The sequence below is a fragment of the Desmodus rotundus genome, chromosome 1, assembly GCF_022682495.2.
Source record: "Desmodus rotundus isolate HL8 chromosome 1, HLdesRot8A.1, whole genome shotgun sequence".
NCBI classification, from domain to species: Eukaryota; Metazoa; Chordata; class Mammalia; order Chiroptera; family Phyllostomidae; genus Desmodus; species Desmodus rotundus.
Genome location: NC_071387.1, coordinates 125,225,167 through 125,243,161, shown reverse-complemented (window position 1 = coordinate 125,243,161; position 17,995 = coordinate 125,225,167). Strand labels below are relative to the sequence as shown.

General features: G+C 35.7%; 1 protein-coding gene across 3 annotated transcripts in view; it reads right to left on the bottom strand.

Annotated features, from left to right (window-relative positions):
- DMXL1 (Dmx like 1) overlaps window positions 1-17,995 on the bottom strand; it is a 148,984-nt gene that overhangs the window by 43,381 nt on the left and 87,608 nt on the right. For all 3 annotated transcript variants that reach the window (XM_053910559.1, XM_053910552.1, XM_053910558.1), the window contains 4 exons: window positions 9,638-9,816; window positions 2,629-2,768; window positions 1,583-1,668; window positions 280-481 (listed from right to left, as the gene is read on the bottom strand). In XM_053910559.1, coding sequence (XP_053766534.1) covers window positions 280-481; window positions 1,583-1,668; window positions 2,629-2,768; window positions 9,638-9,816 — 607 coding nt within the window. The remainder of the gene's footprint in view (window positions 1-279; window positions 482-1,582; window positions 1,669-2,628; window positions 2,769-9,637; window positions 9,817-17,995) is intronic.

The window sequence follows — 17,995 nt, the reverse complement described above, 5'->3', positions numbered from 1 at the left end:
TCACTTACTATTTATTGTCTATAGTTGCTTTCACTCTACAATGGCAAGGCTGAATAGTTGCCACAAGGATTAATAAGGCCCCAAAGCCTAAAATATTTACTTATTTGGACTTTTGCAGGAAATGTTTGCGAACCTCTGGACTACAATGCATCACACAAAGCGACAGATACAAGCTTAGAACAGCAAATTGAACATAAAAGGACTTAATGTTTTTTTGTTTCAATACTACCAGAAAACACTCTGATATAGTTAAAAAACAGTATCCATAGGAAAGCCTACTTGAAAGGAGTATTTGTAGGTTCCAGCAAAGCTTTGTGGCGGAGAATTGCAGGACCTGCAGATGAACTATCTTCAGAAATATGATTTGCAATATAGTTTTGAGGTGGCCCGCCATGGATTTCAAGTCGTCGGAGAAGAACTTGCTCCCAACATTGAAGAGTTTTTAGAATTGCGTGACAAAGTGGTGAACAAACAGGAAGCTCTAAAACAAGAAAATAAAATTGACCCACATTTATCTTCTGCAGTAAATTGTAAGAATGAGATATTAACACACGTTTTGGCAGAGTTGATGTGAAGAGCAGCAGGCATAAAAATCTCGAGAACTAAAAAAAGAATGTCATAAATCTGTGTAACATTTCAACATTACTAGGTGGCCAAGGACTAAAGAAAAAAAGGGTATCTAAGCTGAAATTACATCAGAGCTTTACTACTAGTACTTGGAATAATATTTATGACATGATTTAAATGACTGCTATGTCAATCACTGCTTTTGACTTTAACATGAAAAAAGGTACCTGAATATTATAAAAGTATGTCTGGGAGGAAAATTAATTGCTTTAAACCTTTGTATCAGTCCAATTTCTGCCTGGCAAATAACTAAGGTTTGCTTAAAAAATAAAATAATATACAAAAGTTTTTAAAAAGTTACATAATACTATGAAACTCAGTACTTTCCAGTTCTACACTTCCATACTTTTGAATCCTAACCCCCCCTCAAATTTCAGTGATTCCTCCTATTTACCTACAAAAATCTAAACATGCTTGTACTGTGAATTCTTGATTTTAGAATTGATCTTCTGATATACTACTATGGAATATGAGAATAAAACTCCTCTCTCCATCATTCCAATATAATCACATAATTTTTTGTTTCATTGGTATTTTAATCTTTACTTTTTAATATTTATATTTAAATATAGATGACAGCTGAATCACCTGGTATACTATCATGCACTTTTCTTTCCTGTACAAGCTTTTCTTCCCTTTGAGTTAATAATCACTAGGTTTTTGCATTTACTTAGTTTTCTATGTGTCTACCACTATTAAATCTCCCAACACCTCGGCTATAGCTGTAAATACAGTCTCAACAGGGTCAATCATTTCAGGTTCACATTCCCTGCTTTCTTGGATATTGTCCTCCGAAGAGCACCTAAACAATAGATACATGTTATTTACAGAGAAATGGTTTGGTTAACAGAAACCTATCTTCTATCAAAGGAAGTTATTATACTTTCTCCATTATTTGAAAAAATATATAAAACAGTAAATCAAAAGCAATGACTATTAATTCATGTTAAATTACCTGCAAGATCATGACCTGCAAAGGGATAGAAAGTCTTCAAATTGTTGAGCACCAACTGCACCATTGCTAAGCGCATCAATGACCAACTAAAAATAAAGCAACAGATCTGTTAAATATTTATTTAGGGATTTAGAAGAGTACACCACCACTCTCTGTCCCAATGATTCCACTTCTAATAACTCACCCGGAATATATACATCCAAAAAAACAAACAAACAAAAATATGCATGCAGCTACTCACATATGCATTATCTACAATAGCAGAAGACTGTCATTTACTGTTCATAGTTTTGACCTTCTTCTTTTTCTTAGATAAGTCCTTTTAACATTTCATATAATAATGGCTTGGCGATGAGGAACTCCTTTAACTTCACCTTATCTGGGAAGCACTTTATCTGCCCTCCCAATCTAAATGATAGCTTTGCTGGATAGAGTAATCTTGGATGTAGGTCCTTAAAATTTATATTCTTTTATCATACCACTAACAGACCGTGTCTTAATAGTTTTGTTTTATCTCAAGTATACCTTTCAGATATAATCAGCATATTAATAAAAGCAAGATAACAAACATACCATCACTCCTACATGTAAGAATACTGCTCACTGAGGGTGACCATTTTGAACATTTATGATTTTTATATGTGGAAGTCATTTTTGAAATATTAATCAGTGATGTTAGAATACTAGTGTTTTACTGAAAAAACATATTTTTGAAACATCACTGATGTTAGAATACTAGTGTTTTACTGAAAAAACATTTTCTAGGCTAAAACAGTAGGGTTTATTTATATCAGGGAGCAAAAATCAAGAAATAATCTGATTGCAGTATTTGTGAAGACTGATAAAAATTATAGGTCACCTGTTCATGGAAAATAAAAAAATTAACTGTAGAATTATTGTTAAGTAAAGGAATTTATCAATTTCAACTAAAGAAGTCTGAATTATAATATGTTTTAAGTCCCAAGCCTCTAATTTCACATGTATTATTTTAAAAAACATTATATATGACCTTTTTTTTTTAAAGCTTAAAATTAAGTATTCCATACCTGTATGAATTTGAATTAGAATGCTCTTGGAGATGGAAATCTGAATCTAAAACATCATCATCATCATCATCATCATCATCACTGTCCAGACTTTCCTCTGAATCATATTCTCCTCTACTTAGGGAAGGGGGTAGAAAAGGCTAAAATAAAAAAGTTACAGAATTTACCATTCAACTTCCTCACTTAATACATTTCATTACATAGTCCAATATTAGCAATTTATCCCATTATTGTATACTTCATTATAAGACGTAAAACCAGCAATTGGCTTCTTTTTCTTCTTCTTCTTTTTTTTTTTTTGACATCACTTTACACAATTCCCTTACTTATTCATCCATTCAACAAAAAATTTATCAAGTATCTATTGTGTTAAAAAGAATACTTCAGCCCTCGCTGGTGTTGCTCAGTGGACTGAGTGCCAGCCTGGGAACCAAAGGGTCGCCAGTTTGATTCCCAGTCTAAGGCACATGTCTGGTTTATGGGCCAGGTCCCCAGTTGAGGGTGCACGAGAGACAACCACACACTGATTTTCTCTCCCTCTCTTTTTTCCTCCCTTGTGCTCTATAAAAATAAACAAAATTAAAAAGATTTTAAAAATAAGTAAAAAGCATAGTTGATATAAAAAATTTTAAGACATACAGTCATTGCCTTCAGAGATGTGCTATTTTAATGAGAAAAATAGGCAAATCATGCTAGAAAGGAAAAAAGATATTGGGATCAAGAACATTAAGAGAAATTGAGATAAGCTGATCATGAAAGGACTCTGAAAAGTGGCATTTAAGTGAGATGTAAAGGGCAAGAAAAATAGGGAAGAAATAGACAAAAGGGAAGAAAATAATTTTAGGCAATGGAAATAGTATGCAGAAAGGCTTTAATATGGGGGAAGTTTGGTATAAAAAAAAATACCAGGATGTGTTAGGATAAGGGTAGAAAGAGAATGGAAAATGACAGGTCAGGTAAGCCTTTTATAGGTCACAGTATATAGAGTGTAATGGAATGCCACCAATGAGTTTTAAGTAGAGGACAGGTATTGAGATTTGTATCTTAAGAATATTACTATTACCACTCATTTATGAAAGAAAAGTCAAATGCAAGAGTAGAAATGGAGACATCGGTAACTAAGGCAAGATTGTCAGTCTACATACAGGTGTTAGTGATGGAAATGAAGAGGAATAGCAGATTCACAGTATATTTTGGGGAAAGTATTGATATATTTGCTGATAAATCTGGAGAGCAAGGGAAATAGAGGAAAAAGATGATTTCTGGGTTTCTGGTTTGACCAACTATAAGCAAAAAGATGCAATTTACTAAAACAAGAGGACTTTGGTTGTGAGGGGGATTGTGTTGGAGAAAATAAATACCAAAACCCAAATTTTTAAGATCAAGATTCACAGGTAAGGTAGAAACAGGAAGAAGAATAGAGACTATGAAGGAATAAACAGTAAGATTAGGGAAAGAACTAGAGGAGACTGGCATCAGAGAATAAGAGTTTAAGTATTTCAAGAAGAAGGAAATGGTCACATGTACTGAATATTGCTAAAAGGTCACATAAGATAATGATCAAGAAGTTTCAGTTATATTTGAATTGGAGCCACCTGAATATCAACAACAGCAGTTTCAGCAGGGTAGTTGCATCACATGTCATGCAATAGCTAAATATAAAAGGGATCTAAGGTAATAGAAAGAAAATGTAGTACCCCCCTTATCCATGGTTTTGCTTCCTGTGGTTTCAATTGTATGTGATCAACTGAAGTTCAAAAATATCAAATGAGAAACAGAAATCAGGAAAAAAAAATCCCATTTGATGTAGCAACAAGAAAAATAAAGTACCTAGGAATAACCTAACCAAGGAGGTAAAAGACCTGTACTCAGAAAACTACACAACATTCAAGAAAGAAATTAAGGAAGACACAAACAAATGGAAGCATGTACCATGCTCATGGACTGGAAGAATTAACATCATCAAAATGGCCATACTACCCAAGGCAATTTATAGATTCAATGCAACCCTATTAAAGTACCCATGACATATTTCACAGATATAGAACAAACATTTCAGAAATTTATATGGAACCATAAATGACCCTGAATAGCTGCAGCAATTTTGAGAAAGAATAACAAAGTAGGAGGGATCACAATATCTGATATCAAACTGTATTACAAGGCCACTGTAATCAAAACAGCCTGGTCCTGGCATAAAAACAGGCACATAGACCAATGGAACGGAACAGAGAGCCCAGAAATAAACCTAAGTCTCTACAGTCAGTTAATATTTGACAAAGGAGGCAGGAGCATAAAATGGAGCAAAAACAGCCTCTTCAACAGATGGTGTTGGGAGATTTGGACAGCTACATGCAAAAACATGAAACTCGATCACTAACTTATACCATACACAAAAATAAATTCAAGGTGGATAAAAGACTTAAATGTAAGTTGTAACACCATAAAAGTCCTAGAGGAAAGTATTGGCAGGAAAATCTCAGACATTCCACACAGCAACATCCTCACAGACATGTCCCCTAAAGCAAGGGACATAAAGGAAAGAATAAACAAATGGGACTTCATCAAAATAAAGACTTCTGCATGGCTAAAGAAAACAGCACCAAATTACAAAGAGAACCAACAGTATGGGAAAACATATTTGCCAATGATACCTCAGACAAGGGCCTGATCTCCAAAATATATAAAGAACTCACACGACTCCACTCCAGGAAGACAAACAACCCAATTAAAAAATGGGCAAAGGACTTGAACAGACACTGCTCCAAGGAAGACATACAGAGGCCCCAGAGACATATGAAAAGATGCTCAGCATCACTAGCCATCAGAGAGATGCAAATTAAAACCACAATGAGGTATCATCTCACACCAGTCAGAGTGGCCAGCATAAATAAATCCACAAACAAATGTTGGAGAGGATGCGGAGAAAAGGGAACCCTAGTGCACTGTTGGTGGGAATGCAGACTGGTGAGGCCACGGTGGAAAACAATATGGAATTTCCTCAGAAAACTAAAAATGGAACTGCCCTTTGACCCAGCAATTCCGCTGCTGGGATTATACCTAAGAACCCTGAAACACCAATCCAAAAGAACCTATGCACCCCAATGTTCATAACAGCACAATTTACAATAGCCAAGTACTGGAAGCAACCTAAATGCCCATCAGCAAATGAGTGGATCAAAAACTATGGTACATTCACACAACGGAATTCTATGCAGCAGAAAGAAAGAAGGACCTTATACCCTTTGCAACAGCACGGATGGAACTGGAGAGCATTATGCTAAGTGAAATAAGCCCGGTGGTGAGGGTCAAATACCATATGATCTCACCTTTAACTAGAACATAATCAACAGAAGAAAAAAGCGAACAAAATATAACCAGAGACACTGAAGTTAAGAACAATCTAACAATAGCCAGAGGGGAGGGAGGAAGGGATAGTGGAGAGAAGGGTTTTCAGGAACTACTATAAAGGACACATGGACAAAACCAAGAGGGAGGGTGGAAGTAGGGGAGGGAGGTGGGTTTGGCTTGGGTGGGGTAGAGGGGTGGGGTAGAGGGGTGGGGAGAAAATGCAGACAACTATAATTGAGCGACAATAAAATAATTTAAAATTTTTTAAAAATCCAATGAAAAATTACAGAAATAAACAATTCTTAAGTTTTAAAATGCATGTTGCTCTGGGTAGCATTACGAAATCTTGCATTGTCCCACTGTCCCGCCGAGGATATGTACTGTCCCTTTGTCCAGTGTGTCTATGCTGTAAATGTTACCTGCCAATTAGTCACCTAGTAGCCATCTTGGTTATCAGATAGACAGTTGTAGTATTGCAGTGTTTATGTCAAGTAACCCTATAGTAGCCAAACACTATGTCACAACACCTATGTCATTCATCTCACTTCATTTTATCATGTAAGCATTGTATCATCTCATATCATCACAACAAGGGTCAGTGCAGTACAATTAGATATTTTGAGAGAGAGATACCACATTCACATAACTATTACAGTTTATTGTCATTATAATTGTTCTATTTTATTGTTATCAATCTCTTACTGTGTGTAATTTACTAAATTAAACTTTATCATAGGTATGTATGTATAGGAAAAAACATAGTATATGCAATTGCCCTTGAAAATATGGGTTTGAACTATGTGAGTTCACTTACATGGGATTTTTAGTAGATGCACATAGTTCAAACCCGTGTTTCGAGGTCAACTATATTTTCAATCTATGGTTGGAAATCTGCATATGGAGAAGGCCAACTACAACTGTGTGTGAATTTTCAACTGTGTGTGTGTGTGTGTGTGTGTGTGTTGGGGGAGGAGGATTTGGAACATATCCCCTGCAAATAGGGGGGACTACTGCATATAATTTTAAAAAGTTGAATAAGAATAGAAAGCAGAAAAATGGGATAACAGCTGTAAAATTTTGGAGATCAAAGCAGGATTTGTAACAGGAGACAGGAAAGCATATTTCTATACTGCTGGAAGGAGCCACTAAAGAGGAGAAAACTGAAGACAAAGCAAAGAACAGAGAAGAAAAGCAAGGATGGGATTCAGAATAGAACTGGTCTTTGATAGGATGGACTCTTCATAACAGGAGGAAAGAATAAGATGGGAGGAATATATTTATAGCTTCATTAGTAGGATGATAAAAGAGTTTTATCTGATTCTATTTTTTTAATAACTTAAGAGATGAGGTCATCAGTTAAGAGTGAGGATGGAAGAGATGTGGGAAATTTGAAAAGTTATAAAATCTTGTGTCTAGGGAAACCTAATAAAGAAACACAGCAGAGAGGACAGAACTTCTGGAACAGCTGAGTGAGGAGGTTGGTAAGTCCTCTCCCAAAAAGCAATAATAAAGCTGCACAAAATTGTCAAAGAGAATTTAAAGATATTGGAAATTGACCAAATTCATGTAACACATAAAGCAATTTTCAGGAAAAATCTACTCAATCTTTGGTAAAAAAGTAAGAATCTGGTATTTTGGCCAGGGGCTACCCTCATCCCCACTCCTGGCACTCTGTGGTGAGATTGTTCTACCAGGGCCAGTAGTGCAGTCTGTGAGGACTAAGAACTCTTGCTTCTTGGCTGGAGGGGGCTGATTTAATAAAAATTCCATGCCCAGTGACACACTATCAAAAACAAAGATATCTCAGTAGTAAACAATTAGGGAAGCCTAACATCTCAATTATCCTGATGCTATGATACAGATTAGGACAAGAGCAGACCAATCAGAAATTTAACAAGATTCAGGAACAAGAAGACCTTGCTAATCAAGACTCTTGCATCCAGCAAATCTATGCTTCAAAAATGAAGGTAAAATAAAGATATTCCCATATAAATGAAGTGCTAGGAAACATTTGTTCAATGAATAAATGATTCTTCAAAAGGCAATGAGGAAAGAGGAAATTCAAATGCCCTTCTTTACACTGAAGCATATAAGATACAAGAAAAATAAAAGCAGCTGCTTAAGAGGCCAGAGGCATGGGTGTCCAGAGAAAATAGTGAGGTGTCAGTTAATTCAAGGCAGTAAGGAGAATGTACAGAGGCTGAGGACGTGAAGAATTTGGCTGATCACAGGAGAAGGAGATATATATATATAGGCAGTTCTTGCTTTGCATGTAGTACAGGAATATAAAAATGACTATGCAAGCTGAAACCATGCAAAACAATCTTAATAATCAATAGAAAATTACAAATGTTCTGTGACTGTTAAAATATTTGTCAAGGCACCAGAAACTCTTACAGTCAGCTAGGGAAATTAAAATATAGTAAAAATGCTATTTATTTTGTACACTGTAATTAAAGTATTAGAAATATTGAGCATTAAAGTGTCTTATTTTTTGTAAAAAATTCCCTGAGTACTTTGAATAGGACCTGCTGCCTTCTAACTGTATAATTTAGGACACGAAGCAAGCATCGTTTCTAATCTTTGGCAAATTGTCATACTCCTTTCTATGTCTGTATCAGCTTCCAACATTTTATGCTTTGTGCTTTCAATGTTGTGAAATATGACCCAGAGTTCCTTTAATGGGAAGATTTTTTTCTTCCAATACCACTCTCTCTTGAACATCTTCATCCTTTTGTCACCCTTTCCTCATTTATGTTGATAAGTTGGCCTTCGCTAGATTGTTCTGGCCGCACATCTACAGTCTCTTGAATGACAGCAATGCCAATAATCCCAAAGCTAATGAATTTTTCTATAACTTTACATTTGATTGGAATTTCACTTCCAGTACTTGCACTATTCAATTGTTTTTGTTGCACTTTTAGCAGTGTTAGCCAATCCCCTCTTCTAATTATCCAATTTTATAAAATGTCACTTGGGTTTATCCTGGGAGACAAGGAGGTAGGATATCACCACTTTCTTCTGACTATTATGAACTGAATAAGAGGCACTAAATGACCAATCACTGTCAGACTTTGGAAGAACTGCTATGATTAGTCTCTGATCATGAAGCACATCTGTTAATTTTTATTTTAACTTGTGCACTGAAAAGCCAGCAGGGAACTTTGTACTGTGTGTATTTACTCATATTTAATATACCGTGGTAAATTTAAATTTGAACCACATTGTTGAGAGACTGATGTTATATAATTAAAAGTGGTAACTGAAATTTGTATATATCAAACAATGTAGTACTGCCTGTAGTATAGAAAAGGAATAAGAATATAGATGGCGCATGAACTTCTTACAGTCTTGATTCCTTAATTACTAACAAATATTGTACACTGGCATTAAAGTGTTGACCAATTTATCTTTTCATCTTAATAAGAACTTTATTTAAAATGCAAAACCATAATTTATCAAAGAACTCTCTTAAAAACAGGTTGGAAATACAGACAAACTATTTTAAGGTATGTTTTTTTATAATGTAGCCTGATAAAATGAAAATTTTCTAAACCAGGGTGGGAAAATATTTGGAAGCACCAATAATTACACTTATTTTAAACACTTTCATTTCCATTTAACACATAAATATTGATCTGGACAGCACTTTTATTACCTTGGCTATGAAATAGTCCCAGATACTGAGCTCGGGCGGGATGAACTTCTCTTTGACTGTCAGTGACTCCTGGCTTACTGGTGATGAGGAAGAGGTTGGTGGGACAGATTCTCTGCCAGATATTTTTGATGGCCTAAATAGCTTAGTCTGTTTCTCTCCTTCTTCCACTAGTGAAGAAACTAGTAATAACAAAGTAAAGTATTATTAAATAAGTACTATTTTCATTGTATAAGACCTAAGGCTAACTACAAATAAGAACACACACACAACTGAGAATCTTATTATGGTGGTAAGGAAAAAATTCGGTAGAGTAAGAAAGACAAAAATGACCTGTATAGCTATCTCTGCTTTTATCTCTCTAAATGTTGACTTATAGGATGTAATATCTGCTTATAAATGAGCCCAAAATTTAGCCAAGACCATGATAGAAAATTATCTACATTGTTCTATTTTGCTTTTCAAGAATATCATGGTGAAGCCCTGGCTGGTGTGGCTCGGTTGGGCATCGTCCCACAAATCAAAGGGTCGCTGGTTCCCAACTGGGGCACATGCTTGGGTTGCAGGTCTGGTATCAGCTGGGGCGTGTGTGTGGGACACGGATGGATGTTTCTCTCTTACATTTATTTTTCTCTCCCTGTCTTTCACCCCCGCTTTCCCTCTCTCTGGTTTGAATAAATAAAATCTTAAGAAAAAAAAGAATATCGTGGAGTCAATGCTGGTTAAAGGCAACAACTAATGAGATTCTTCAGTAACCACTGGCCTTTTAGCTACATATGAAACTACATTTTCACTGAAAATACAAAAAAAAACTTCAAACATATAAGTACTTAATTAAACTGATTTAGACTTTTAGAAATAGTTTCAAGATGGAATCTTCTAGTGAATGGAGTAACAACGACATAGAAAGTGTAATCTTTGTTGTTTTAACTTCTAAACATTTAACAGTATTCTTTTAGTATTTTACCTTAGAATATTCAGGGCATTAGCATATGAAAACAAGTTACACAAATCTTTAATTAACACTAAATCACAGGATACAAAGCACCAGTAGAGAATCAAGGGTCCTAGACATAGGCCTGGTCTGACAGGCAAACAACTCCACATTAAGGCACATCAGTATTCTCCTTCAATGGTTTCAGTGAGAATTTACTTACCTCCCAAATGAATGCAATAATTATGCTGTAATAAATTTTGATTATTTGAAGCTACTCAGCCTGCATAAACACCATGCTCATGCATTGTATCAAGCAATAGCCAAGCTGAGATTAACAGAAAAATTTAGTTATTTCAGAAAAAGGAAATTAAACTGAATAAAATTAGTATCCTAAGAGTTTGCTAAAAAGTGGTATGATTATTATATAATCTTTCAAAAGATTTTAAAAGGAATTCTCAAATTAAATGTGGTAATTTTTTCTTTGTTCTTATTAGTAATTGATAACCAACAATCATGTTTCCAATATACTTGTTGCATACATTTACATATGTTCTAAAACTTAAATAGTGTTTTTTCCAAATTCGCATTATGTAGAATATTCATAATATAAAGGTATTTTTTTTGCCTTTCAAATAATTAATTTTATGGTTTAAGATAAATTTATCATTTGACTTTAACACTACTATTTTGGCTTTGTTTTTAGATTAGTAGGTTTCATAAAAGCTTGGGGATCTCTGAAAAATAAAACTTGCAAACAATGCTAAATTAATACATTTTGTCTAGATTGCTATGTCATAAAAATGGAGAGTTTTTAAAGCAAAACATCAGATGGTTTTTGAAGTGAAAAACCAGTATAATCTGTGAACTCAGACACATGACATGAAAATAAGAGATTAACCACACTTGGAGGAAATATTTAAAATTACAGACCAAATGCCAGACGTATAAACCTATTTATAAAAACACTACTGATAAACAAGGAAAATAGGGGGAAAATGGCAAACAGGTGCACAGTACTGACTGGTATATTACTTGAAATGCTGTCAATCAAAGTATCTGAGTGATACCTTCCAGCAAACAAATGATCTATAACTTGTCATTAGGATAGATGCTTCCTCTTCTCCCTCAAACTGCAGGAAAACCTAAGATAATTTTATGCTTAAATAACATTGAGTTAGAGTGGTCGTGAAGGTTAGGGGCAGCAATAGTGATTATTTAGCCATTGGGGACTCAATGCTTGTTTTAAAAATGCTACTAATTAATCAAAAACTTCTGGTACTCCTTGGGTAAAAAAATGATTTTACTGTTCCATTATTAGAGGGGTAAATGGGTACTTTATACTAGTAATAAAATAAAAAAATCAGAGGGAGAAATGAAAAGGAACTTGAGATACAGAGCTTATGGACTATAAGAAGCATGAATAAGTAAGAAGGTGGGTAAAGAAAAACTGAGGTATATATGGGAAAAGGGACAGAATTATATATTGACAAGATTTAAAAAATAAATTTCCTAGCTGCTTGGGATTCACAGAATGTACTTTTTAAAAGTGGGCTTCCATGTCAAGATTGTGGACTGAAAATGCAAATATAACTTCCTTCCCCCGTAAGAAGCTGTATCTTCATCCCTAGCATGTTCTGAAGTGGTTTTCTTAGAATTATGGAAGTAACACCCTAAAGAACTCAAAACAGAATAGAGAGTGTTTGGAGCTTCTCATAAGGAAAGGACATGGAAGGTACTAAGGAGTGAGAAAGACAATGTTGTTTTTATCATTAAGTTCTTCTATACTGCTGGATTTGTTACCACATACTTCTATTGCTTTCATTAAAATTAAAATATAAGAAGAGAAGGGCTAAAAAGTTAACACTTATTTTTTTCAGTTTATCATTTTAAATCAGACACAATAGCCCTGGCCAGGTGGCTCAGTTGGTTGGAGCATGATCCCTTACACCAAAAGGCTGCTGGTTTGATCTCAGGTCAGGGCACATACCCAGATTATGGGTGTGTGTACAGGAGGCAATCAATCACTCTCTCTCTCTCTCTCTCTCTCTCTCTCTCTCTCTCTCTCTCTCTCTCTCTCTCCAAAATCAATAAATACATCCCAAGGTGAGGATTAAATAAAGGAAGAAAGAAAATTTATATTCTGAACCATTTTAAACCAGACACAACAGACCTGGCCAGGTGGCTCAGTTGGTTGGAGCATCATCCTGTACAAGAAAACATTGCAGGTTTGATCCCCATCAGGGCACATGACTAGGTTGCTGTTTGATACCCAGTCAGGGCACATACAGGAGGCAACCGATCAATGTTTCTCTTTCACATCCATGTCTCTCTCTTTCTCAAATCAATAAATATCCTTAGGTGAGGATTAAGAAAAAAAAATTGACTTCAAAGTAACACACAGAACCATCTCATTCTCCACTTCTCAATCTAAGGCACCCTTATCCATGGGGCTACTCCTAAGTATGCCAGAGTGTGCATAAAGCCTCAGGAGGCATATGCCCTGGACCTTCAATTTTAGCTCCAATTTTTTTTTTCTTTTTTGGGGGGACCGGGAATAAATAACTGATGATTTAAAACACTTTACACTGAAAGCAACAGATATGGAGAAGATAAAAGTCATGTAAGTGTAAGATAAAATAGATAATGGGGGGGGAAGGGGGAAAGGTTGCCAAGGAACATGTATAAAGGACACATGGACAAAGCCAAAGTGGGGTAGGATTGAGGGTGGGAGGTGGGGGTGGCTGGGATCAGGGGGAGTGGTGGGGGAAAATGGAGACAACTGTACTTGAACAACAATAAAAAAATTTTAATAAAAAAAGAAATACAAAAAAAAAAAGATTTCAAATCTACTTCTTCCCTTCAGCAAGGTAATTCAGTCTAAGAGGTCTCCTAAGAAGAATATATTTGTTCTCATTTTTCATTAGGAGTGTGAGAACTACAAATGTGTGTGACCACAAATTAAGTATAAAAGAAATTCTCAAAATTATATATGAAACATGATTTTACAGGTAAATTTCAAAGATTCCTAAAAGGAAGAGTCTAAATCAGAAGATTAAATAAGCAGTGAATTTAAGATGCTTCTTAATCTTCAAAGAATAAAATTAATGATGAAATAAAATCAGATGACATTATCCAGATTTTACAAAGACTGTTTGACTCTCAAGGTCTTCCTAGGATCATTACTTCACATACTAGCTTCCACCTGCTTCATAAATAGCTATAAAAATGAACTGATGAATATCTTAATAGAAAGTAGTAATTTGTCTCCAAATCACAGAGCAAGGTAGTCTCCAAGGTAGTTGGTGTTCAAAATGATTCATTGAAATGTGGAAGGAAAATTATAATTTCCATTTAGATTTATTTTTTAATAAGTAGACAGGGAAAGGGCAAAAAGGAGGAGAAAAGGGGTTTCACAACAATGTAAATGTACTTATTACTACTGAACTATACACAAATGGTTACACAAAAGGGGAGAAAGAAAGGAACAGAGGACCAGTAGAGAAGAAAGGCAAGGAGGTGCAGGGAAAGGAGAAGGCACAAGGGGAAGGAAGAAGGAAAAGGGCTGGGAGAGAGAAAAGTGGAGGGAAGAGGAAGAAGAAAGTAAAAATTGTCAATGTTTAATATCTGTATTATAAATGGTACATGTTATTTATTGAAAAATGTACACATATTGGGGTTCTTCTCAAGCATGTTTCATGGATAAGTAACTGCCCTAGGGTACTAATTTTCAATCACCCTGCTGGCTACAGTATGGATCTATAAGATTTCAGCCCAAACTCAACAGACTTACTAAAAATTTGAATGCAATACACACACACACAAAAGGAAATATTATTAAGGTGTAAAAAGGAAGGAAATCCTGTCACATATTACAACACAGATGAACCTTGAGGACATTATGAGACATGAAAGAAGAGTCACAAAAAAACAAATACTTAAGACTCCCTTATATGAGGTATAGAAAGTAGTCAAGCTCATGGAAACAGAAAGTTGAATAGTGGTTACCAGGGGATGCGGGAGAAGGAAAAGGGGAAGATGTTGTATAATGGGTATAATTTTCAAATTTGTAAAATGAAAAAGTTTTGGAGATTTGTTTCACAACAATGTAAATTATCACTACTGAACTGTACACAAATGGTTAAGATAGTGTATTTTATGTGTTTTTGACCACAAAAATTATAATAAAGAAAATACAGAGGAGAGAAGATGGTGGCGAGATAGGTGGGAGTGGAGTCCACTTCCCCTCAACGACAGTATACCTAGCTGATCTGAGGAGCAGAGCGAACAGCCAACAGTATTCCAGCATATATGAAGATCGGAGACCAAAGATAGAGGACATTGAAAGATCAGACGACAGGAAGACCAGCAGAACTAACCTGACCAGTTTAAAGCCAGCAGAAGACTTTTTTTTTTTCTTTCCTCCTTTCCCCCTGAATTCCTTCTTCCTTTCTGTCCTTCTTTCTTTTTTTTATTCCTTCTTCCTTCCATCCTTTACCTTTTTTATTCCTTCTTCCTTCCTTCTTTTATTTTGTTGTTTTAATTTTTGTTAAAATTCCTTCTTATCTTGCCTCCGATCTTCTTTATTCCTTCTTCCTTCCTTCCTTTCCTTTTCTATTCCTTTTTTCCCTCCTTCCCTTCTTTTTTTTTTTTTTTTGCCCCCCTTCCTCTTTTTCCCACAGGTGAGACAAGAAAACCTGGAGTGCTGAAAAGACCAGAGTTACACTGTGTTACACCCATAAATGTCAGCTCAAGACCAGTGAGCACAGGAGATTCAGGAGACAGCATCACTGAATCCCATTGGAATTCTACCATAGAAGTTCATACCATAAACCCAGGGAGTCAGAATACATCAATTTAAGAAGCAGAGGCTAACAAGAAGAGTCTCACAAACAATGGGAAGACAAAGAAACAATTCCCAAATGAAAGGAAAGGAGGAAGCCTCAGAAAGAATGCTAACTGAAAAAGAGGCAAGTCAACTATCAGATACTGAGTTCAAAGCAATGGCTGTCAGGAAGCTTACTGAGCTCTCTGAGCTCACAGAGAACAACCAGAAACTACAAGGAAACTACAATGAACTCACTGCAAACTCTATCAACATGAAAAAGGAAATAGAAACCATCAACAAGAGCCAAGAGGAAATGAAGAATACAATTTCTGAATTGAAGAACACAGTAGAAGGAATGAAAAGCAGACTTGATGAAGCAGAGGATCGGATCAGCGAGCTGGAGGACAAAGTACAAAAAAACACCCAGAAAGAGCAAGAAAAGGAAAAGAGGCTCAGAAAGAATGAAGAGGTAATAAGGGAAATGCAGGACACCATGAAACGTAACAATATCCGTATAATAGGAATACCAGGAGAAGAAGAAGAGCAAGGGATAGAAAACCTGTTTGAAAAAGTAATGATGGAGAATTTCCCTAATCTGAGGAGAGAAAAAGTCACCCAAATCCAGGAAAATCAGAGAATCCCAAGCAAGAGGAACCCAAAGAGACCCACTGCAAGACACATCATAATTAAAATGGCAAATTTCCAAGACTAAGAGAGGATCTTAAAGGCAGCAAGGGACAAAAAGGAAGTAACATACAAGGGAGCCTCAATAAGGTTAGCAACTGACTTCTCAATGGAAACGCTCCAAGCCAGAAGAGAATGGCAAAAAATATTCCAAGTAATGAGAACCAGAGGCCTGCAACCAAGACTACTTTACCCAGCAAGGCTCTCAATCAAGATAGAAGGCCAAATAAAGAGTTTCCCAGACAAATAAGTCTAAAAGAATACACTTCCACCAAACCAGCTCTGCAAGAGATGCTAAAGGGACTGCTTTAAGGAAAGGAAGGACAAGAGAAAGACAGAGGAACACAGATACAGAAAAAAGGCAATGAATAACTACCTATCGATAATAACCTTAAATGTAAATGGATTAAATGCTCCAATCAAAAGACACAGAATAGCTGAATGGATAAGAAAACATGACCCACACATATGCTGCCTACAAGAGACCCACCTCAGGACAAAAGACTTACACAGACTGAAAGTGAAGGGCTGGAAACAAATTTCCCAAGCAAATGGACAGGAAAAAAAAGCAGGGGTAGCAATACTCATATCAGACAAAATAGACTTCCAAAGAAGGGCCATAAAGAGAGACCCAGAAGGTCACTTCATAATACTCAAAGAAGAATCCACCAAGAAGACATAAACATTGTAAATATATATGCACCCAACATAGGAGCACCCAAATACATAAAGAAAATCTTGGAGGATTTCAAGAAAGATATTGACAGCAACACAATTATAGTAGGGGACTTTAACACCCCACTATCAAAAATGGACAGGTCTTCCAAACAAAATATCAACAAGGATATTGTGTCACTTAACAATACCCTAGAGGAAATGGACTTAACTGATATATATAGCTTTTCATCCCAAAGAAGCAAAATACACATTCTTTTCAAGTGTCCATGGAACTTTTTCAAAGATAGACCACATGATAGGACAGAAAGCAAGCCTCAACAAATTCAAGAAAATTGAAATCATATCAAGCATTTTCTCTGACCACAAGGGACTGAAACTAGAAACCAACCCCAAGGGAAAAAACCCTAAACACTCAAAATCATGGAGACTGAATAGCATGCTATTAAACAATGAATGGGTCAAGAACGAGATTAGGGAAGAAATCAAAAACTTTCTGGAAACAAATGAAAATGAACTCACAACAACCCAAAACCTATGGGACACAGCAAAGGCAGTCCTGAGAGGGAAGTTCATAGCAATACAGGCCTACCTTAAGAAGTTAGAAACATTTCAAACAAACAACCTAACCTTATGCCTACAAGAACTGGAGGAACAACAACAAAGACAGCCCAGAGCAAGCAGAAGGAAGGAAATAACCAAGATCAGAGCAGAACTAAATGACATAGAGACTAAAAGCACAATTGTAAGGATCAATGAATCCAGGAGCTGGTTCTTTGAAAAGATAAACAAAATTGACAAGCCTTTAAGTAGGCTCATCAAGAAAAAAAGAGAGAGGATCCAAATAAACACAATTAGAAATGAAAGAGGAGAGATTACAACTGATACCACAGAAATACAAAGGATTGTAAGAAATTACTATGAAGAACTGTACGCCAAGAAATTTGAAAACCTAGGTGAAATGGACACATTTCTAGAAAAATATAATCTTCCAAAACTGAATGAAGAAGCAGCAGAAAACCTGAACAGACCAATAACAGCAGAGGAAATTGAAGCAGTCATCAAAAAACTCCCAACACACAAAAGCCCTGGACCAGATGGTTTCACAGGAGAATTCTACAAAGCATTTAAGGAAGAGCTAACCCCTATCCTTCACAGACTATTTGAAAAAATCCAAACTGATGGAAGACTCCCAAACTCTTTTTATGAAGCCAGCATCATTCTAATCCCAAAACCAGAT